At 38.3% G+C, this 24,248-nt stretch overlaps 1 protein-coding gene across 4 annotated transcripts in view; it reads right to left on the reverse strand.

Annotated features, from left to right (window-relative positions):
* Positions 1-1,504: 1,504 nt before the first annotated feature.
* ESRP2 (epithelial splicing regulatory protein 2) overlaps positions 1,505-24,248 on the reverse strand; it is a 46,827-nt gene continuing 24,083 nt past the window's right edge. For 3 of the 4 annotated variants that reach the window (XM_057425414.1, XM_057425415.1, XM_057425413.1), the window contains 10 exons: positions 23,581-23,691; positions 22,617-22,749; positions 22,379-22,421; positions 21,569-21,870; positions 19,650-19,871; positions 18,241-18,439; positions 16,806-16,998; positions 15,638-15,815; positions 6,699-6,810; positions 1,505-2,851 (listed from right to left, as the gene is read on the reverse strand). In XM_057425414.1, the coding sequence (XP_057281397.1) occupies positions 6,721-6,810; positions 15,638-15,815; positions 16,806-16,998; positions 18,241-18,439; positions 19,650-19,871; positions 21,569-21,870; positions 22,379-22,421; positions 22,617-22,749; positions 23,581-23,691 (1,471 nt within the window). In that variant the 3' untranslated portion in view covers positions 1,505-2,851; positions 6,699-6,720. The remainder of the gene's footprint in view (positions 2,852-6,698; positions 6,811-15,637; positions 15,816-16,805; positions 16,999-18,240; positions 18,440-19,649; positions 19,872-21,568; positions 21,871-22,378; positions 22,422-22,616; positions 22,750-23,580; positions 23,692-24,248) is intronic. The other variant, XM_057425416.1, reaches the window with a different exon arrangement.

Consider the following 24,248-nt stretch of genomic DNA (forward strand, 5'->3'; position numbering starts at 1 on the left):
AGTTACTTGCTATGCCTGAAGTTTCCAACACTGAAAATATCCTCAACATGACCACTTCTCTTAAGGGTGGGCTTAATTGCCTGGTGTTGGCTCCTTAACCTGGTGCAAGAAAACTTTAAATGCCGACTGCTCATGCAGCCTAGCTGTGCAAATAGATGGGGAAAACAGATGTCTAAACCAACAGAGGGAAGATTTAGATTAGACATTAGGAAGTTCTTCCCTGTGAGGGTGCTGAGGCCCTGGCACAGGTTGCCCAGAGAAGCTATGGTTGCCCCATCCCCGGCAGTGTTCAAGGCCAGTTTAGCGCTGGGAGCAACCTGGCCTAGTGGAAGGCGTCCCTGCCTGTGGCAGGGAGCTGGAACTGGATGAGTTTTAAGGTTGTTTCATGCCTAAACCATTCTATGACTCTATGCTAGGTCTTGGGACATGGTGGAAGGAGCCCCTGACATGATGGGCAGGATGGCTCAGCCATCTGCTCACTCTGGCACGGGCTGTTTTTCATCAGGGAAAAGGGCAAAACGCCTGGAAGCAGTCACAGCCTCCTTTGCCTTGGCCCTGTGGTGCCCTGAGGGGACAGAGCAGCACGAGCTACTGGCACACCCCATGAGGAGAGTAAGGAGGGGCAGACACCTTTATTTATATATTTAAATATTGGAACAGTGTGCATTGCTTATTCTTCTACTACCATTTTCTTTCACATTTCTTTTAGGCAAGGCCGCAGAGTTTTCAATATAAGCAGGAAAGCTCAGAGTGAACATGTCTCCAGATCTGGCCTGTGATTAGACACCCCCCTTCACCCTCCCAGAGTCTCTGATCTAACCAAACTGCTACCACCTCCCTTGCCATTGATTTTACAGATAACTGGTAAGATATGCACACTACTCCAGTCCAACATGTGAGGTTTTGTACCAAACACACAGACTGAAACAACCATGTTCAATTTCCATAACTGGTTTCCACCATCTCACGCTAAACAGGGATTTAAATTGCAGTTGATGCCAGCCAGCCCTCTTTCTTACTGGACAGATAGATACAGAGTGCACACGGTGGAGTGGGTTATACATTACAGATCGTGTTAGCATGGGACTGCACTTAAAAACTAACCCATGACCACTGTGTGCATGAAGGTGCTCAAAGAGCATGGGGAATGTGTACATGTGAACATGGCTGGTGTGTTACTGGAGGTGCTCCATTCCAGCCCTAGTTCAGCTCACCCAACCTGCCAAGGAAGGAGCGGAGCACGTATAAACAATGCAAGAGCTGTAAAAAGACTAAGTGCTTTTAGTAGATCAGTTGTTACATCACATTGCCTAAGAAGTGTTCCCCTACAAGAGAAATATGTATCATGCCTTTTTCTGGCTTACTAGCATGTGTAAAAAAAAAAAAAATCATAACCCACTCTCATAATGTACATATGCTTACCACAATCTAGGAGAAAAATTAGTAAAAGTTTATTTATCAAACAATGATACTGCATTAAAATATATTAAAACATAAGCCAGTATACATCATAAGAATCTCTTTTATTTGTTGTAATATAAAGAAGCATACATCATTCCATTAAGTGCAACTCAAACTGTACACTAACAGAAAGATCAATTCAGACATCCATGAACATGTCACAACACGTTTGATTACATTTTGCTTTTTGCTGGTATTGCACTTGGAATGGTTTTTGAAGTAAGGCACAGTAAAACTGAAGTCATTTAGTGCTTCTACAGTAGATGTCTTTTTTTAAACACATGCTACATGACAAAAAATTACTTCTATCTAATGTACGTACACATACAGAGAGAAAGAAGGAAGCATGCACTACAGGATGTAGATTTCAACACGTCTTGTTGTTTCATAAAATACAAATAAAGTAGGTAAAGATGTAAACAAATTGCATGCACATAAACTACAGCAAAATATTTAATACAGTATCTGAAAGCTGTTATGCTTAAATAAAAAATATAACTTATTAGTACTCAGGTTTATGTGCCATTTTTGTCCTGTAGAGATAAAAATTCTGGGGCTGGGGCAGGGATTTATGGGTGAGCAGGAAGGACTTTCCTGCTTTTAGTGAGTTTATTTTCTTGCTTAACACATTGGCAGCAGTACTTTGGCAAGACAAATATGGCTTTTGCAAAACAATATCTAATTGAAACATAAGAAAACACAATTGCATTTGGGGTCCAGCATCCTGGTATTTTTCAGTCAATAACAAATCAGTATGATCTAGGCTTCAAACTGGGAAAGCTGTGCACTCCAAAAAAACTTTCTAGAGACATTTAAACTCTACAAAACCCAGACACTTTATCAAGTTTAAGCTCAAAAACTACACACAGAAGTATCTGAATGACTCAAGCTTCGCTTTCCACTTCAAATGTTACCAAACAGGTTTCTCTCACAGCTACAATAGCTGAAGTGCTATTAGATTGTCTTCAGAATTAACTAGATGCCAAGAATGGGTTTGCTTATTTTCACATAAGCACATAAGAAATTAAGTAAATTAACTGCATAATTTTTTGTTTCACTTTTATCTTTGGCATAGGATAAGCCATTTTTCAAATTAAACACAGGACAAACCCCACTCTGTTATGCTGAAAAGGCATATTTGGTGCTGCCTGGGTGGCTAGGGAAAACTTATTTTGCAAAAGGCACAGTGTTTAGCGTGACATTCTTTTTATATCCCCAAAAAAGAGTTTAATTAGACCAGAAACAGTTCTACATAGTGGCTTCCCAGAAGCTGTCCTTTCTTCTCAGCTACTGCTTTCGTAGCTAGATCCAGGCTTGGAAAATTCACGAGTGCCTCTGCTCTGGGCTGGCCACTAAAGTCGTGAAGCATGAGGATGGAATCTGGGTGGAGCTGCAGTGGTACAAGAGCACAAAAGAATAAAACCTATTAAGACCAGAGACCACACCTGGAAATGCAGTTGCTAATGCTGTGCATCTGGTTCACTCCACTGCTGTGTCTATTGCATAAAGATTGTGGATGTGAGAATGGGAAGAAGGGACCAAAGAATTCCACTTTCAGTTTGGCAAACAGCAGCAGCTCTTACTCTGCTGCTGTGCTGACCACAATGTTGTAGACTTAATTCCATGCAAAGATTTTGCTAGAAAAGTAATTCAGATTAATGGTTGATAAGAAAATAAGGACTTCATGTTAATAAAGAGTAAATGGAGCAAGAAATCAAAAAAGAGGCTTATAAAAAGTGGAAGCAAGGACAGGCGGCCTGGGAAGAGTACAGGGATGTTGTCTGGAAAGCTAGGGACCAGGTTAGGAAAGCTAAGGCCCAGTTAGAATTAAACTTGGCTAGGGATGTTAAGGATAACAGGAAGGGATTCTACAGGTACATAGCAAATAAAAAAACAGACTATGGAAAACACAGGCCCCCTCAGGAAGCTCTCGGGAGAGATGGCTACCCTGGATTTGGAGAAGGCTGAGGTTCTGAATGACTTCTTTGCCTCAGTCTTCACTGCCAAAGGCTCTGACCACACCACCCAAGTCTTGGAATGCAGATGCAGGCACTGTGAGAATGAAGACCTTGGGCCCACTGTAGGAGAGGATCTGGTTCGAGACCATCTTAAAAACCTGAACGTGCACAAGTCTATGGGTCCTGATGAAATCCATCCACGGGTCCTGAAAGAGCTGGCAAATGAAGTTGCTAAGCCGCTGGCCATCAGATTTGAGAAATCATGGCAGTCAGGTGAAGTTCCCGATGACTGGAAAAAGGGAAATATAACCCCCATTGTCAAGCAGGGGAAAATGGATGACCGGGGGAATTACAGACCAGTCAGTCTCACCTCTGTGCCTGGCAAAATCTTGGAGCAGATTCTCCTGGAAGGCATGCTAAGGCACATGAAAATCAACAAGGTGCTTGGTGACAGCCAGCACGGCTTCACTAAGGGGGAATCCTGCCTGACCAATTTGGTGGCCTTCTATGATGGGGCTACAGAACTGATGGACAGGGGTAGAGCAGCTGATGTCATCTACCTGGACTTGTGCAAGACCAGGTAGATCCCTGTAGGGATGCTGGGGAGGGACTTTTCATTAGGTACTGTAGTGACAGGACAAGGGGTAACGGGTTCAAACTTAAACATGGGAAGTTTAGATTGGATATAAGGAAGAAATTTTTTCCTGTTAGGGTGGTGAGGCACTGGAATAGGTTGCCCAGGGAGGTTGTGAATGATCCATCCCTGGCTGTGTTCAAGACCAGGTTGGACAAAGGCTTGGGTGACATGGTTTAATGTGAGGCATCCCTGCCCATGGCAGGGGGGTTGGAACTAGATGATCTTAAGGTCCTTTCCAACCCTAACTATTCTATGATTCTATTCTATGATTATGTAACTTAACACAGGTATAGAGTACAAGAGAAATGGTTCCACAAAACAAAGTAAATTTTGGTGCAGACCAACTGAATTAAATAGGTCTTTGCTGTAATTTTAACAAGGCTAGGAAAAAAGCAGGATAGCAAGAGATTATTTAGTATTTGGAGTTGATTTACTTTGAAGTGCATTTGCCCTCATGAATTCTTAAAAGACAGTTCCAAAATTTTGAGTTTAAAGAAGACATCCATCTACCCTATGGCACCAGTGTAGGCAGCTATTTCTTATAACATGCTGGAACTCCTTCCAAGTTAAGTTTGGAAACCCTATTTGGATAGAAATAGATCTCTGAAGTTTCAAAACCAAAGGTTGAAGGATCAGAAGTTCAGAATACAAGGTTAGTTTGCTGGAGAAATCAGCACCAAACAAAACACATACTGAAAAAACAAACAGTTTTATGCGTAATAACCCAAACCAAGTTAAGTTCATGTGACATATGTCTTCATGAGTTTATAAAAGGTTAAAAAATTTAAGGGTTAAACTTTTTATAGAATATATGCATGCCAGGTATACTGCAAAGAAATATCAGACTTCTTAGTTATTACCCCCCATAGCACTTTCTGAGCAGCTTTACATCCAAAGATAAGAAAATAAAGCAAGCACATGCCACCCAAACACTTGTCAGGCATTAGAAGTATTCTTAAGATATAAGCAACAGTACACTTCAGAAACTAAAAGCAGGTATAAGAGAGTGCAGATTTCCAATAATTTCTTCTCACAGAACCAAAGTTAATCAGGAAATAGCATGCAGAAAGAAATTCAGACGTAAAACACACCATGCCTGAAGCCTAGTTCAGGTTTGGAATTAATCTTGGTTTATTTCAGAATAACACTGTGCTCAGTAAGAAAGTTGCACACAGTTTGGGTTGAGCCATAAATCTGAGCTAAAATATGGTCTGCTTTCAACCAGCTCTTTGCTGTTAATCCATATTGAGTCATTTACCATCAGTCCTGGACATAAGTTAAATATTGCAGTTTAGAGTCAGCTGAAAACAAATATGGAGCACATTTGGACCTGTAGGCACAGAGGAGAGCTTTAAAAAGTAGTTCAAATATGAGCATTGGTGTAAAACCAATATCAGGATTTGGAAATTCACATCATAAGAGTTCCATAGAAAGTAGAGAAGCCTACATGTTCTGCAAGCAACCTACTTAACGTAAAATAAAGCCCTGTGTGATACTACTGAGGACTGCTTAGAATTCAGGATGAACTACTCCATGAATTGTTTTCTAGTCAAAGATTGTTTTCATCTCATGCAGTGTACAACCTGCTATGCTACCGATTTATTTTCCAGTTACTCTGAGTAAAACAAGAGTGCCAAACAGATTGCCTAAGGTCACATAAACATAGAAAATCTCAGAGTAATAATGGGTGTTCTGTATGCCACCAGTTTATGCAGCCTCAGTATCTTCTCCCTAACACATCTAATAGTACCATGAGAGAACAACTCATTTGAAAAAAGCAGAAGTGATGGTGAGTATATGAAGATAACTCTATCAAGGCCCAATATCTAATTGTCATTTTTTTGTACTCAAAGTTTTGTGTGGGTTTTTTTTTGTTGTTGTTTTGTCTTGTTCTTGTTGGTATTTGATGGTTTTTTTTTGGGGGGGGGGAGTTTGGTTTTGGATTTTATTTTTTTTTAAGGAAAAAAAAAAACATAAGTAGTAACTGGTCAGTAGCATTTTGAGTAGAATAGTACTGACACATCATAAATTCCAGATTCTCTTTTGAGAATTTTCATACTAATTTTTTTTTTTAATTATGCATTAGTACCAAAAAAGCAGGGAAACTTACCATTAGCAAATTTAGTCAGTTGCATTAGAAAGCCACTACACCAAAGAAGCTTCTCCCAAAAGAAAAGAATGAGTTTACATTGTATCAGAGAGACCAAGAAACAGAGGCTGTATGATACAGGAAAGAAAGTCAGAGGTTTGAGGGCTTTTCACATGCATACTTGTGCGTGCTTTGTAGCCCTATCCAGAAAAAAAAAATAAAGTCAGCATCTGCTATGCTAAAAATATTGTACAGAAAGATTCACATACAGATCAAGGACTAATAAATCCTTCCGTAAATTTAACACGTCATCTACGCAGAACAAGGCAATCACACTACCTCCACCACTACTATCCCATCACCTACAGATCACAATTGGCCTACTTCCTTAGGTTAGTTGATTTTTTTGACAGGACAAAAGCAGAACGATTAAAGCAAGAATCCCAGTGCAAGCTAAGAAGGGGAGTAAGTCATAAACAAGAACTTTACCACTAAGCCCTTCTTTCCCTTCCCATTCAACACTGGAGAAGCAGCTTTTGCCGGATGATCTTACCTTCTTCAGAAGTTACAAAGAATTACAAACAGACCCACTCTTTCGGTGCTTGTAACACACTCCTTGCTTGATCGCTCAGCTGAATAAGGCCATTGTAGTCATCAGGTGCATACTACAGTACAAGTGTGACATACGATAATCAGCAAGAGAAGGAATAGCTCTGGTACAGCAAGCCACACAGATGATCATTTGCAACCATAATTAAGTACATCATCTATAGTAACTGGCAGGAGACAGTGAATTTGACAGATAACTATTTTTTATATGCAAAATAGAAAAAACCTCTGGTTTATGCAAGGTAACAATCTCCTGGAGCTACTGATTGTAGAAACAGATTTAAAGTAAACTCATACAGGGAATATTCTAAACTGTATATTTGAACTGTTCCTTATCAAGCTCAGACCACAAAATGCTCCTTTTTTCCCTTCTACTTTATGAGACAGAAGCATCAGTACCAAAACTCTTAAGTCTGCATAACCATGCTTTCAGTAACAAGTCTCACTGGGACAGATGAGCACCTTCCAGCGTGGGGAATGAAGTGGGGCATTATGGATCTCATTCAGATCTTTCATGTAGTCATGGAAATAAACTGCAGCTTTCCTAGGGTAGAGTGATAAACACTCTAGCTGCATGTAATACTGACATTACATAGACTACACCTGCATACTTAAAGAAAATCCCAGCATGAATACACGTTAAGATAAAATAGCATTTATACTAATATAGGAAAAAGAAAAACTATAGAGTGCAACTTCATTGCGATAGATTTGTAGCAGTATATTAAGTTATAGTGACTTCAAAGTACAGTCACACCAGTAAATTAAAACAAAAATAAAAACAAAACAAAAATGTGGATCAGATCTAGGAAATATTTGACATCCTAAATCTGAACAGTAATATGTACTGCAGGGCCTGGTACAAATATAAAATCTATTGCCAGAAAAATAGATCTTGGGGAATATGAAACATTGTTTTGCATCTTGTAATCCTTCCAAATTACATATCCTGGAAAGGGACTGAGCATTCTTGCACACGGTACAAAGACTACTGGGGTGGCTCCTGTAATTCAGAAGACAAATACAAGTTACAGAATATCATTTCAGTGGCAAGAAGTTTCCTGTCTCTCCAAGACTAGCGTTTTAGAGGATTGAAAAATGCACACAATGTAGACATACCATGCTGTCTTTCTTTTCTATTTCTGTAATACAGAGTCTCCTGCCAGTTTAGGGAGAAAAAGGTATTATATTCTGGCATACAAAACACATTGTATCCATCCAAAGTGAAGTTGAAAAGAAAAAATACCAACCATCACAGTATACACCTTCCACAGAGACAATAACCAAGAGCCCAGAGAACATAAAAGAAAAGAACCTCCCAGAATTTTAATACTGAATTCTAGCCACCTTCACATCTAGACCCATGCCATTAAGTAAAAGACAAATACAAGAAGTACCTTCTAGATAGTCTTTGCCAGGGCAACCAGACCGTGCAAATATTAGATTTATCAGTTCCCAGACCTGCCCTTGAAACAAGTCTAAGTTTACTCTTTGGAAGGAATGTCTCAAGATAGTACATACTTTAGATTATCAGTAGATGTATAGTAGGCAAAGATCTATAGTTTCTTGTGAGGGACAGTGTTTAAAAGGTTGTACTTGAAATGCACAAACCATGTAGGAAGGAAGGAAGGAAGGAAGAAAAAAAAAAATAAATCAAAATACCCAGCAACAGAAGCAACTTCTAATCACAAGAAAGGTAAAAGACTGCAGTTAAATAAAACAGAAATTGTGGATGAGTAAGTTTTTTGAACATACAGATTTTGAAAAGTAGTACTGCAAACCGAGGTAGAAAATAAGGGGGCAGAATTCTTATTCCCTGTGTATGAAATTGAAACTACCGTAACTTGCCTGAGGAAGTACATAATCATGAATATTTTTGATTCTGTCTGCATTTCAGAAACCAATAAGAACAAAACAAAACATTCAACTGTGCAGGATAAAGTGTACAGCCAAGGGTAAACCTATAAGCTCATTGCTCAAAATAGAAATACGGTTTTGCTCTCTTCACCTCCAATGTAACAGGCCCAGTATAATTAGACGAAAGTTCACTAAGCTAGAATCTTGTAGTTTGTTTCTCATCGAAGTAGGACAATACTGAGATAATATAAAACTCCACATTGTATATTGAAATACCTACATTTATCACACAGCTAGTAAAATGTTACCAAATACTCCAATAGTCCCTCTTAAAGTGGAATAAGATTAAAGCAGACCTCAGTGTTAGTGCATCCACTACCCTCATCTTATCCCACTAATCTCTCATTCCCACCTTCCTTTCTTCTCTGAACAGAAACACAACCTCTTTCCTCAGAGCTGCTGCATTCTTCCCTTCTCCCTGTGAGCTCACAGCTCTTGGGAGGAGTTGGACTCCCATTCCAACCTAGAAGTGTCTATTATTCTTTCTCACCCAGGGGTTTCCTCTTACTCTTGGTATGTCAATAGTAGCATTAAAATATAGTAGTCTAGATGATAAAAAGGAGGAACCTATTTCCTAGAATGACTGAAGAAGAATGCAGAAATAAATTCAGACAATAAAGCAATTTCTTTTAACTTTGAGTAGCCATCAAGCAGTCTTGCTTAACCTAGTAAGGAAGATCACACAAAATACCATACAAATTGAGAGCTCCATCAGAAAAGTCAGCTACAGAGTGAAGGTCATTAAGATACAGTTCTCAGTATACGCTCTGGTTCTCAGCATATGCTATAATAGCCTCTTTCAGTGATCAGAGATGAGAAGTAGGATCCAAGAAAGCTGGCAACTAGGTATGGGATAGGGTTGACATTTAGAATCATAATTAGGAGATAGAAGCAAAACAGAACTTTTGCAAATAGTTACTAAGTAGAAGTCTGGGGTCAGTTATTAGCTCTACAGCAGACTGAAAGATGACAAGAAGAATATGCATATATATGTATATGTATACATGCACACACATATATATATGGGGGAAAAAAATCCCACAGCTGAATGGAACAGAGGTTCCATCAAATAGTGAAGAATAGCACTTTATGTTCCCTGCATTTTTCTTCGGTTATCTCCCTGTGACAATGGGGAATTTCATAGCTGAAGACAAAGGCAAAATGTTGTTTCCCGAAGGACATGTTGGTTCTTTACAGAATCAGCACTTTACCTTACAAGCATAAGGTAAATACATTTCTAGATATTAACATTTGAAATGGCAGAGATATTTTAACTCATGTATATTAAATTATGTTGCAATATAGTCTATAATATTCAATAACATGATAATAAGTGACAGATATATGATAAATAACACTACCTCCCCACTCCTAAAGGGGATGAACATTTATGACTGTATCCAGTACAGTAGCATCTCCTTGGTAGACCACCTGCTATGCTTACTACAGTGCAAAACCATAGTTTTGTATATAAAAAAAAAAAAAACCAACAAAAACCAAACAAAAAAAATAAAAGAAATCAGAGACAGACTGGTTAAAAAAAAGAAGTATACTACACTTTCCTTGTAACTGTTGTTTTCTTCTTTGTCCATGCTATTTCTTTCGGTACTACCAGCTATGTTGAAAGGAATATGGGACTGCCTTTGTCTTTCACAGACTGTACACAGATTTAAACAGGACACCAAACAGAAAGACACTGATTTCCAGTTCATTTCTGTATCTCCTAGAGTAAGCATTCAAGGATCAGTCTAAAAAGACATATGCAAAGCAACGTAGGGAAAAAAAAAAAGAAATCCATTGCTAAAACCAAAATTAAAAAAGGAAAGTATATTTAGATGTCACACAAATGGGGGGGGGGGGGGCGGGGGCGGGGGGAGAGGGAAGGAGGAGGAGAATGAAAGCTAAAATGAAAAGATAATTTTTTATATATATCTCCCCTGTGGAAGGAAAAACATCACTCGCAAAATGGCATTTTCAGGATTGCTGTTGCAATTCTAACCTGAACTGCCAATAAACTCTGTTCCCAATGGAAAAAAAAAATCTATCTCTCAGACTTTGGAAAAAAGTTTAGATACTGTAAGCCTGGAACACAGAGTCTGACCTGATGACCAGGTAATTAATCTTTGGCACAAGAGTGAGGAGAAACACCCTAGCATGGCTTTGCCATTATCACTTGTATCCCAAGTGTGCCGATACAAGCACTGGTCACCACCTGAATGCTCTGTGGAACACAGTGAAATATGTAATACCTGTTCCCAAAAATACAGCTTGAAGATGGTGCCACTTAGTCTCTTACTTCAAGCATGGAAGTAAACAGAAGAAACAGTAACCACTAATTTACTACACTCAGTTCCACAGACGCTTTCCCCACATAAGTAACATTCCCAGGTGGGAGATAAATTTAGGAATAAAGCAAATAAAATAGATACTCTATTACAAGTACATGGCAAGAGCATATAATAACATCTATATTGCCAGATGACTTCAAATACCAATGAGTGGGCATTCATCCTCTACCACATTCTCTTTCTCTTGCTTAGTCACAAGGTGCTATGCCTGGAGCTGGCACACAGACGTGGGATATCCCTTTCAGACTATGAAGGGTCAGACTTCAAAAGGAACCCATAGAAAACAGAATACTTCTTCGTTCAAGCATACAATTTAGGAAAAAAAACAAACAAACAAACAAACAACCTAATCCCTAAAATGTAAGTAACAATGAAGCCTGCTGTCCTGATACAAGAGAAATGTTGCTAATGCCTTTGGAATTAAGCTATCCATTCACTCCCCTTCACTTCCTTATTACTGTTTTAAGCAGAAGCTACCCTTCTTCCCCAGCAACAATAAGCCTTGAATTCTGGGTCTCTGAAGACTTGGAGGATTAATATATTGCAAAAGCTCTTTTTAGCTGCAGATAAAAAGCACCTAAGCCCAGTACACGTTTAAGGAACAGTATTTATTTTAAACTCCACCTACAAAAAAACATGTACACAAAGGAGTCCCTTCATTTCCACCCTAGACTGTTTCAGCACATTCAGAAGGCTTTAAGTAATGCTCAGATGATGAGCATGGCTCCTAAATCTTAGTCTTCTCCTAGTTTATTTTTTTTACTAGTTGAAGCTCTACCATAATCACACACAACTTACCTAAATAGGAAGTCTGCTTTCTAAGAACTAATCCATACAAACTTTTAGACATGAGTTCACTTTACATGCCAACTTCCAAAAAAGCAGCCTACTATTACTAAATGCATGCTGAATGCTAGCTAAGATGACAGTTGTGAATCAGCTTTTGGTCAGGTAAGACCACGGCCATAGTTAAATTGCACCCACTTGTACATAAACTACCAGTTGTCAGAATACTAACTCTGTCAGTGTTGGCAATAAACCTGCATTCTCATAATCAGTAAAAAAAAAAGAAAAAAATAAAATCAGCTCATTCTTTTGATACGAGAAGTATTTCTCATTGATTCATCTAAAGGCTGAAAAGTAAAATCCATGGAGGATTTAGCCAGTCAATAAAGAAAATGACTTTTTAGTAAAGCATTTCATTCTGATTTGTACAAACAACTACATGGAAATCCATCACTCATCTATACCCGGTCCTTATTTAATTTCTCTCATTGTTTCTACATCTGTAGAGTGATGGTCTGAAGGTTACTTAACAAAGGTTACTTTGTTAAGAGCAGTGTGTTGCATGTAATTACTGTTTTTGCACCAATTCTTCCTCAAACTTTTCCCTATAGGATCTGAAATATTAATTATTTTTCTTAATTCTAGAAGGGTCTCTTCACAATCACATTTTTTAAAAAAATTATAATGGAAGTTTCCTGTAAACATCCACAAATCCCTTACTTTCACATAATGCCCATAATGCTGCATCACTTGTACTCAGTACCTGTCAGAGCAATGACTATCATCCCAGTGTGCTATCCAAACTGTATGATGGGGTTTGTTGTTGTGGTGGTTTTGGTTGGTTTGGGGTTTAAGTATCTTTTATCTATGTATCCAGTATAAGATTGGAGTCAAATCAGTAGCCCTGTTGCATTACAGTACAACTAAAGAGCAGTTTAACATGAACTACTAACTGAATCAGTGTACTAATATTAACTCTTTTGAAGATTACAGTACAATACTATACAGGAAGATGATGAGAAAAAATAACATCTCCAAGATTTACTATTAAAATTCCTCACAGGTTTTTCAAGATTGTTTAATGCAAGATACATTGAACACATGCAACCTGGAAGGAATTCTCAACAATAAAAATAAGAAAGCAGAACTACAAGAATAAATCAAACTTCTGAACCACTAAACAAGGTTTGATACAATTATATGAAAATTAAAATGCTGATCTACAGATTTTTACATTACTTATAAGAAGCATGTACTGATATTGAGACCAGCTTTTTGAAGCCCATGATAAGCAAAGTCTATCTCTTAAGAGGCAGGTCTGGTATGAAAGATGCTTTCACTTTAAGTAGCAACATGTGCATACATGCAACATACAAAGCCCATCAAGACTGAAGGAAGAAAACAGAAGAGAATAAAGCAAGAATGGAAACTTAAAACCTGTTCCTTTCAGACAAGGACACAGAAAGACAAAAATCACCCTTTGATCTCAGCATCTCTGATCTGGTTCCCAGAATACCAACATCAATTAGTTATACAGAGATTAAAACCATGCCCAAACCACTGATGATTACTAGGGTCTCACTTTATAAACGAGCAGGAGCATCATGCAATAAACCCTTGGCAGCAGCAGAAAACGAAAAAATAATGTAATGAGAGAGGAAGGGGGAAGAAAAACAAACAAACAAAAAATCAGTTATTGCTCCAGAGCCATAATATTGTATAGTAAGTCACCACCTCTTTCTCCCCTAAAGGAATGAGCGAGTATAAAACTAGTATTACCACATGTGGGATTCCAAGAACAATGCAAAATAATTCCTTGGCTCCTTTCTAAGATACTGAACCCGATCTCTTTTGGACAACATCTTCTAAAGAAATCAAAGAGGTGACCAATGTAATAACAGTAAATGATGATGACAAGAGGTTGCAGCAGAAGTATATAGTTTCCACCTTGTAGCAAAATTTCTGTTCATTTGAAACACTGAATGGTGCAATACAAACACTGTGAACTGTTCTCCAAAAGCAGAAACAAGGGAAAACTCAGCACCAGACCCAAAGTCCATATTCACCAAACTGAAGATCTAGTAGAAGACAGAGCTACTAGACATTGTCACTGACCTGTTCCATGCAAGGACAGGTTCAGGTCACATTTTTCAATGGTGCACTTACAGTTCTGGATGAATTTCAATTCAGAAAATAGGCTTCTCCACTTTAGGTTTTAATACAACTACCATTCATCCACCAAAATGCCCAGTAAGTTAAAACAAAACAAAAACAAAATCAAAAGTCAAATACCGACGGCTAAGCAACAGACGAATGATTACTACTGTTTGTCTGGAAACAATGAAAGCCACACGTAATTGGTTTGAACTCTGGAAGTATCTGTTAAAGAAAAGTCTCTGAAATACAACATTTTGTTTCTTTTTGATTACTATCAAAATTCAATGCACTTTTCATAATCTAACTTACAAATTTTTCCACTGAAAAACTAAGTATGTGAAACTATATTCAAACACAAATGTACCATTTGAAAAGAAGCCACAACAGGTAGAGCACTACATCTTCCAAAAATCAAACATGCATGTCTAAGCATCGGTTCTCAGTCTACCTTCATTTGCATAGCAGACATCTGACTCTATTAATTAAAGCCCATTTTTCTCTAACAATCTTAAAGAAAAGACATATCATGCCTGAATGTTTCACATTAACTCCTGCTATGCATTGAAAAGAACTCATCTGCATCTTATGCTTTAGCAATATCACTGTTACACAACTTACAGAATTCTGAAGGACAAACATGCAAAAATTGTCTTTTTTTCCACGCACATCACTTGAATGGGTCATTTGAGACCCACCAAAAGGATGTTAAGTCAGGGCTTTGGCAGTAGTAGCAACAGGGTATTTCTGCTATTTGTGCAACTGCTTTTATGCACAGAAATTAAATACTCACCAGAATATAACCATATTCAATTATCTTCCCTTCAGCAAAAGTGATGACAAAACAAAGGTATAGGTACAATATCCTCTGAGAAAAAAGGCAGAAGACATGGAAGGACCAATTCCATGAATTTAAATAAGTGCTGCTGGAAAAAAAAATGTTTTTACATGGTGCTTTGCTTTCCTGCCTTTTCTTCTGCCTTTTTTTCTTTTTTTTGATTTGCTTTGTTTTAAATGTCCCTCAAGTTTCTATATGTTTGCTCACTGACAGAGCACTGAATCAGCACATAGTGACGGAAGTTACCTACAGCACACAGAACATTTGCTAACAGTAGAAAATGGTCTGATGAATAAAGTTTTCCTTTAGGTTACAATGTAATGCAGTCTTAATGGAAATTGTTCCTGGCTGTAACCTAAACAATTAGTCCTTGAAAAGTGTCTGACAGAGGTGTCTGTCCCTCTCCTTCTGCAAACAAGTTACCACATATATGCCACAGGCTTTTGTACTAAAACTTTGCCCCCAGGAGGCTTTAACACCCAAGTCTTGAAGGTCAAACACTGTCCCTGCATAGGGCTTTCACCAAAAATAGGCCAGTACTGAAAGCTCTTAACAGCGCCCACTTTCCTCTGGCAGCCCCACTCACCCTGGGGCTTTGTACCTCTCTAAGCTCAAGCCCTAACCCTTAGACACCAAACTACTGCTGTCAAATTAGTATATGTTTATTACATAAGAAATAAGGCAAATTGCGTAGACTTTAGTCTGCCAGTTAAATATACAACATTGACCTTGCACACTTGTTCAGTAGTTTCCAACAACACCCACTTGCTCAGTTTGATCCCCACTGATCATTACTCAGGGTTCCAAATACAATACCAAGGAGGGGGATTACATACTGACCTGGTACCCCTGGAAGAAACTGAGTATCTCCTTTATTCCTGTATTATATGGCAAGCCCTGCATACGGACTAATGCTCCAGGCTGGGGCAGAATTGGAGTGTGGGTGGCAGTGGCAGCAGCAGCTACAGCTCCTGGAGGAGCTGTAAGATACCCCACTGTGGTGGGGGATACTGGAGGACTGAAAGAGAAGGAGGCAAAATTGTTATGAAAACTAAAAACTGGTTTTAGTACTTGAAATAAGCAAAGATGAAAATGAAAATTTAAATAAGCCCCAAACCCACAGAAATCCAAGCAGCCCTGACGTGGGCTTTTAAAATTTCTCTTCAGCATCTGATAATTTATTTTTAGATAAGAGAGGGAAAGGAACATAGCTAATGTTTGTAGTTGAAGGCAAAGAGTGTCATTTGTTAGTTCACAGGGGAGAAGAAAAGTAGTAGCTGCAGGTGATTTGTTCTAAGGTTGTTAATAAAACCATGAGGAAAAAGAAAATGGGGAAGAGAGAGAAAGTCATAGTATAAGAAGCAGGCAAGGGCTCAACACTGGGACTTCTGAGTCACAAAATGTTGAGTAAAGTAGCAGCTCTAGTCAGGGCCCACCTAGCAATTTACCAGATGCTCCAGCTAGTAAGTGTCAGAAGCCTAAGAGCTATCAATGAGCAAGCTATTTCCAGACTTTAGTGAGCAATGTTGATACCATCTGTGGGAAGGGAAAAAAGTGGAGATTTTCTGCTCTGCTTACACATGCAGAGTGTTCTTTGGTCTCACTGATATAAGAAATCAAACCTAGTACACACCTGTGATGAGTCTTCCAGTATGGAAACAGTATTTTAAGTACAAGAACAAACTTGAGGGTAGAGACATGTATTGACGCAGCCTCTCACTTGTCCAAGAAATAGAACCGCCTTGATGACATTGCCCCAGTGTCAAAAACACTGTTAAATATTAGACCAACTTTATCAAGAAACTCAAACAGAACCTACAGAGAAGCCACTCATTACAAGGCCACAGAGAATCAGGCAAAATGACTGCTGCTTCTGTTGACGAACATCAAGTTCCCAGGATTATCTACACCAGAAAAACAAGTTTAAGAGGTGTTCACAGGTGACTGCACACATTGCCTGCTCCACGGAGATGACATGTGAGGGGAAGCGGCTAAGTCTAGGGGTTACCTGGGATAGTAAGTAGTGTAATTCATATAAAGCTGAGCAGCCTGAGCTGGGTAGTAGGTAACAGTTTGAGGAGCAGCTGCAGAGGCTTGGGGAGTCCTGGTGGCTGGCAAAAGGGCTTGCGGCTGATAAATCGCTGCCTCTGCTGGGATCACAGCTGCTGCCTGGAAAGCAGCATAGGCTGGTGGAGAGAGACCTAAACAAACAAGGACAGAGCAACAAAAAAGGATCAGAATAGAGATCTCTGCAATACAACAGGAATTATTCATCCCAATGTGATTAATACCATCTGGGTGCGAACACTTATGCAAAGACCTCTATAGCCTCTCCCCTGGAGACCCCTGCTACATCATCATGAATGACAACGGGGACATTCGAAATAAGCAATTCCTAAGAGTTCACAACTCCTAGACCTGAACAACCTTGTCCATATGTAAATGGAAAGTAGGGAACCGCAGAGTTATTCAAAGAAAGCATAAAGCCATGTACATACAGAAAACAGGCATGCACACCAACACATCCTCTGTTCTTTCTAACAGAAGTAGTACTCTGTGGGGCAGAAGTACCGTAAGATTAGCTACACAAGGGCATCCACAGTTGCTGACACCAGGATCCTCATGTGTAAGCCTCTTGCAACTTCAAAAATACTTTTTGGGATCTAGCAAATGGAAAAAATAATACCCCACTAGATCACTAGTCTAATGCATTTTCATGAACAAATACCTGCTTTGTGTCAAAACATCAAGTTTGGCTTGGTGTGCAGTGAAATTCTTTTTATATACTATATTTGGCAGTTTTTTACTATTTTGCAAATACATGTTGATATCTGCTTTGTTATTTGGTATTGAAATTAATTAGAATGGTACAGTAAAGTTCCATTATAGTGCCACAATAAGACTATCACTGTAATCTTAAATAAATAAATAAATAAATAAATAAATAAATTAAGGGAAAGAAAAAAAATCAATCCAACTTCACCACTATGGTCTGTTAATGTACCATCCCAGTGGCTGCTTTCCTTCAAAAGTAAGCCCAAAGAGTACCTTCTGAATGCTCTAAGGCAAGATGGCAAGAGCACTCATAGACAGATAGAATCTAGAATTTCTCCCCATTTTAATAATCCCTTTAATTCCAAGTAGGTTACACTACAGGCAAGTCAACTGCAGAGCTCAGAACAGTACACCCACAAAAAGCAAAGTGTGCAACAATTTCACTAGCAAGGCCTTGCTGGCCCCTACTCATCACCGAAATTACAATAAAAATGCCTCTGATCAGTCCCATTATTGAACAAAGGGAACAATTTCAATCTCAGCATGTACACAGATGGATAATTATTGATCATGGCAAAACCCAACTCAAAAGGTGAAAGGCCACAAAGCTTCAGCACCTACCACATATCAGCCTTTAGCAGCAAAGAGCAGAAGAATTGGAGACTTACATGGTAACTTACATGGCGGTGGGGATAAGCCACTACGATTTAAAGTGCCACCCATTAAAACAAAGTTCATCTCCTCTCCTGAACACTGGAATACTTCCACATAACGGTCCTTCATCATTTTTTTGTGACATTTTTGAGCTACCATATAGGCTTTATCAGCAGATTTCATTTGGATAAAAGCATCACCTGATGGTCGTCCCTATGGGATGGGGAAATAATCTGTTATTAAAACAGCCAGGAGGCTAGAAATGCAGAAAGAATGGAGATCAAATGTCTACTGAAAATCTGTATTGTTCTTTCTCATCTGGCACTAATCACTAATAACAATTACTTTTAGGAGCAGAAGAGACTTGTATAATCAGCCAGTTAACACAATTCTGCTTCCACCTTCTGGAGGAAGAGAGTAATTTATCACGGAGACAGTTTGGAGGCCTTCAATTCAAAAGATGTTCAGAGCAGGGCTAACTTTCAAGCTACATCAGGCCACTCATGGCCTTCTATATTTGAAATCGAGACATCTCCAGAGGCTAAGATTCCAGAGTATCGCTGGGAACCTGTTCTAGTACCTAAATAACTTCTATTTAGGATAGTTTTATTTTCTTTCCTTTTCACCTAATTGGAATTTTCCTTGATGAAGGTTATAAACACAGTCTCTTGTTCTGTAAGCTGTAGGAAGAGTCTGGCTTTGCCTTCCCTGTAACTGCTTTGTAGGTGATAGTGCAAAAATATAAAGCTCCAGACATGACTTTATAAGGTCCATAACTACATGAGTGATTTCCAGGTCTGATTTTCTGTGACCTGACAGACATTGTTGTATATATAAAAATATTTAAAACTTTCTTAACAAAAAACAAAACAAACGTAGCAAATCTCTTATTTATTTTCTTTAGTACCTCAATATTTCTGTGGCTAATGGAGCTTATTTTTAATAAAAGACAACAGGGAAAACTATCCCTGTGGTTATGTCATTAAAACATACCCAAAGCACAATTTTACATTATCAACTTTCTTTAAAGCCTGATAAGTGTCTTATCAAGTTAGAAACCTTCATTTTTCCACAGCTATCACTGAGCAGAAACCCTGAAGCTGACAGAGCAGCTGCGCTACCAAACATGAGACCTCTCCATCTTGTGTATTACCTGCACTTGCCTGAAACACAAGGGACTATTTAAGACAGCCTCCAGGATAAAGCTATTCTTAAAGAACCAACTTCATCCTCCCCAGTCTAATGCATACATATATAGGAAGAAAAGCATGTATGTAAAAGTGGAAATGAGGAAAAGTCACAAACAACACTATTTTCTCAAAGTTACAGAAGACAAAGCACAACCAATAACAGGTAAGCTACCCTGACTACTAACCCTGTTCAGTAAGAGGAAAGTTAGCTCTCCTGTGCAAAATCCTGTTACCTGTTGATTGAAGACCATGTGAATTCCATGGGGCTTGATATCCCCCGTGGCGTCTCCCATGAATTCCAGGATGTCATCGATGCCAGCAGTGTAGGGAAGGCCTCTGAGCCGAACACAGTCACGTACACTACCCGTGGCAATGGTGTATGGGGAGGGTATGACAGGAATGATGGGAGTTGGGAGGGTGGGAATAAGAGGTGTTGACATATATCGATTGAGTACCTGTTGGCAAAAAAGCACATAGATAGAGATTAACACATCATCTTGCTGAATACAAATCAATTCTCACAATACTATTTCACATACTTAAATTACTTCCAACATCAGAGGGAAAAAATCCAAAATAAAACCAAACCTTCTTAAACCAAATGATTTCTGATTGTTTCCTTTTGGGCATCTAGTTTCAAAATCAGAAGGGGAGAGGGGAAGTCTAAAAAATTTAATTTGCTAAACCCTAATAACAGACCTTTCTAATCTCTAATAATAAGTTAAAAGCAGATTACAGTTCATTTTAGAATATCCCAAAAAGGAACATCTGAAAATCACATTTGTCCTAATAAACCAGTATTGTCACATGCAGTTCTTACTTAAATTAGGGTAAATTAAAACCAGTCATTCTAGAAGAACTGAGACCTTAAATAACTAACAAATAAAAACAGTGGCTCTAATTGATTAATAAAACTTGACCAGTTAGTGAGCTTGTTTTTTTAACCTGAGTGCTCATCTCCAAGTCCAGTGCAGAGAGGAAAAAATTAGTATTTAAAAACAGGGATAAAGAACTATAGGAGACCTTGACCTCAACATTTTATTTTCTCTTGACTCACTCCCAAATGACAAAGGGATGTTGGGATGTAATGCTGAAAATCGTATTTAGTGATGATTACCAGAAATAAAGAAAAGAGATTTCACTCTTTTGAAAGAGATACTAAACAAGAGGTTTAGTTTTGTCAATACTGATTCAGTCTAGGGAGGTTGTCTCAACAGAAGCCTTTTTTCAGGAATTCATTTTTAGCACATTACAGGCCAGAAATCTTCTCTCTTATTTGCAAAAAGACTATTGTAATTACTTTGTATTAACACTGAATAGCTGGGAGCTGGCTTTACCTCTTGTAATTACTCAAACCTGTAATTCCCTAAAAATCATCTCTTGCTTAAGGGGAAAAAAAAATAAAAATTAAAAAAAATCCAAAACTGTCATAGAGGAAGAAGTAATGGTAGAATAGAAGCTTTATCCTGGTCTCCATAACAAAAGTGAGAGCAGACTTGGTCACTGTGGCAGAAAAATGCATCTTGGGATGGTTTTCACAGGCTTGAGTTGCTGGTGCCAATACAAAATGGCTGTACCAGTGTAAGAAGGTGATGACAGGAACTGGTGAAGGACAAAAGTGAAATATATTATCTTAGTAAAACAGGTATTTCACTTCTTTTCACCAAAAGTCAGATACATCCTGGTAATTCTTTGCTGCCAACAAAGCAGTTGGAGGAAAAGCTGATTTAATGCATCCAGATTTGAATTTAATGTTAGAAATTCTGTACAGAGAGACCAGAATTTAAAGACAACACTGCAGATTTTCAAGAAGCATTACTACAGTACTATCAATCTAGTATGTTTTTAGAATTATTTGTGTAACTTCAGTCAACCTTGAGGAAGTAGAAGAAAACTATCCCATCATTTTTACTTCAGAATCTGAGGAATGTTAAAAAAAAAGAAAAAGTGGTAGTAAAAAAGTAAACAGCAAAACCCCAAAACAATGCCGTGCAATTTTCCACAGCAATCAGGAAGCACATACTGCCCTTTCTAGAACTTGACATTGTTAATGTCATAGACTTTCATGGTTGTCTACAACACATTTATGTGCAAGTGTTAGAAGAAAAGTTTTAACTGTTAAGTTTCAAGTCTCACTGCTAATAGCTACAACCTGTTGGACTTCTGCTGCTGTGCTCCTGAAGAGTTCAATGTAACGTTTTCCAAGTATTTCTTTGTGCTTTTTAAGTGCATTCTGTGCATATTCTTCACAGGAAAATAACACAAATGCATCTCCTGTGGGCCTGCCATCTGGATATTTAACAAAGAGAAGTCCCTCTTTCCCTCCTGTGACTGGACACTCTGGCCCCAGGAACCCTAAGACATCCTCTTGAGTAGCAGTGAAGGGAAGGCCTCTCATCCGGATGATAACTTGATTCTCCTTAGATAAGAACTGGGCCACTTCATTGGAGGTTCCTGGTAGAAAGATAACATATGCTCAGTCAATTCCATAGGCTGCAGGAGCAGCAAGCATTAAGGAGTAAAAGCAGGAGATTACTAGCTAGCAACAAACCCACAGAAGACCTGAGATAATACTAACACCCAGTAATCTATCTTGAAATGAAAATCCTTTACCCTGAAAGTATCTCATATTTTAATGAAATTGCAACAAAGATGGGGTGGGTGTGCACTTACAAGATACACAGAATTCTACTGCAAAGGTTCGTCTTCCTCCCTAACAGACCGATGTGGCTGTGAACATCACAGCCCAAATGCTCACAACTCAAATTCAACCATGTGAAACCAAAACTTGACAGAGTCAAGTATTCTTAGAAGGCAAAACAAGGAAAGCTACTTTATTAACTACTTGTGTCTTCAGCCAAGAGGAAAAAAAAATAAAAATAAATAAAAAAATAAAAATATCATAACTAGTACTATACTCCTATGAACTTAAGGAACCACACTGAACTCCAGTATCACTTACCTCCTGCAATTTTTAAGAATTCTTCCCCAGTTGCTTTGTAAACCTTAAAGAGAAAGAGATTTTAAAAACCTCACAGGAAAATTACAACATTCAACACCAAAACACACTTTTCCACATGTCAGAGAATTCTATTTTACCAAAGTACCAAAATGTAAGTGCATTTTTTTCTCATTTAAAACTGTAGTCTAAAACATCCAGTTTGCTCCCCAGGGATCTATTTCAGGTCACTGCTTCTTACCTCGATGTATCTGCTACCCATGTGATGCTTATGTCTTTCCAGTGCAAGATCTCTCTGCTCAGAATTGACAAATCGAACTAATGCCTCCCCATTTCTCCTTCCTTGAGCATTCAGACAAAGAGCCACACCACCTCTGGAAGGTAAAGCCAACAAAAATAGACTTAGTTTGAATCTTTAATACATTTAATAAAAATTGTGTAAGAATAGTAGGGAAATCAGACTTTGACATAGAGTTTACAGATTAAAAAAGAAAATGCTACTACACATAATTTAATTTCATTTTTTATGTAACACAATTATACTGCAGAATCCCCTTCAGTGAGATCCTGGAAGTCATGCTCTTCACCACTTTCTCAGCTTCCATGCAGATGTAAATTTGCAAGACCCCCCTATCATCTCAGAAATGCAGATTTGTATTTCCTTATACCTCTAAACAGAAGAAAAATAGGCTCTCTCAGTGTTAAGAAACTGGAATATATATTAATTGACAGGTATGCTAAATTAAACTCACTCTATATAACATATATATATATAAATACACACACACAGAGAAAGGTGTACACACGTCAGTCATGCGAAAATTTCTTCCAAACAGCACTTGAATGCTCCTGAATCCAGCCTGTTTAAGAGGTATCGAAGAGTTGACACAAAATTCAACCTTCTTTTACATCTTGGACTCTACCTTGATTAATGCAGTAGGAGTTTCTCCCTTTCAGTACTAGCAAAAAAATGAAAGGATTTTGGTTTTTAACTAACAAGTCTCTTTTCTTCTCCACTCATAACTCTTTCTTGCACACCTAAGTCTGGTAAACCTGTTCAGTTATCATGACCACTGGGTACAAAGGGGCCTTGCTGAGGAAAGACAGAAGTGAGGGCTCCAGTGGGGGATGCATGTTAAACAAACACTAAAAAAACTTGCTATATAGACAAAGTGATAAAGCAAGACAGGTTCTTATTATCTTACTTGGCAATGTTGAGTCCTTTGAAAAACCGAGCAATATCTTGGTCTGAAGACTGCCATGGCAAACCCCTGGCACGTATTACCGTCTCACTGTTCACCATTTCAGATTTACTACTGCAGAGAAAGGAGAAAAAAGTCAAAGTAAGCTTTAATCTAGGTTTTCCTTACCTTAGCAGATTTCAGTTTGCTACTAATTTAGCTTGCAAATCTGTGTATTTGCTGTTAAGTCCCTTCTAATTCTGTTAATCATTTTAATAAAGAAAGAAAAGATAACTGGGCTAATCCTTTTTATATACACAATGCCTAAAATACGTGCTGTCATTAGCACATTGCAGATCCTTAAAAAAAAAAAATTAAAAAAATGTAGGAAGACTGTCTCAAAGTGAAGTAATAAGGAACTGGATTAATCTTGTTTGGAAAAATTAAACAATCCAGCATAGATTATTATAAAGGCACTCCTAATTATGAATACATAGAATTTATGCTTAAGATGTTCCATTCTCAAAGAACTAGTCTGTTTCTTCTCTCCCTAAATCCAATATGTAATACAAAGCATATTAGATCACTCTTCAGAAGTACCATGTAGTTCAGCAGCATGCACTAGATATTACCCCTGTTGACTTAGGGAAAGTTAACAAATATTTCTTCACCGCTGGGTAAGATAAGTCAGC

This window comes from Pezoporus wallicus, unplaced genomic scaffold, assembly GCF_028554395.1.
Source record: "Pezoporus wallicus isolate ANWC-B61680 ecotype Strahan unplaced genomic scaffold, APGP_CSIRO_Pwel_v1 contig_8693, whole genome shotgun sequence".
NCBI lineage: Eukaryota > Metazoa > Chordata > Aves > Psittaciformes > Psittacidae > Pezoporus > Pezoporus wallicus.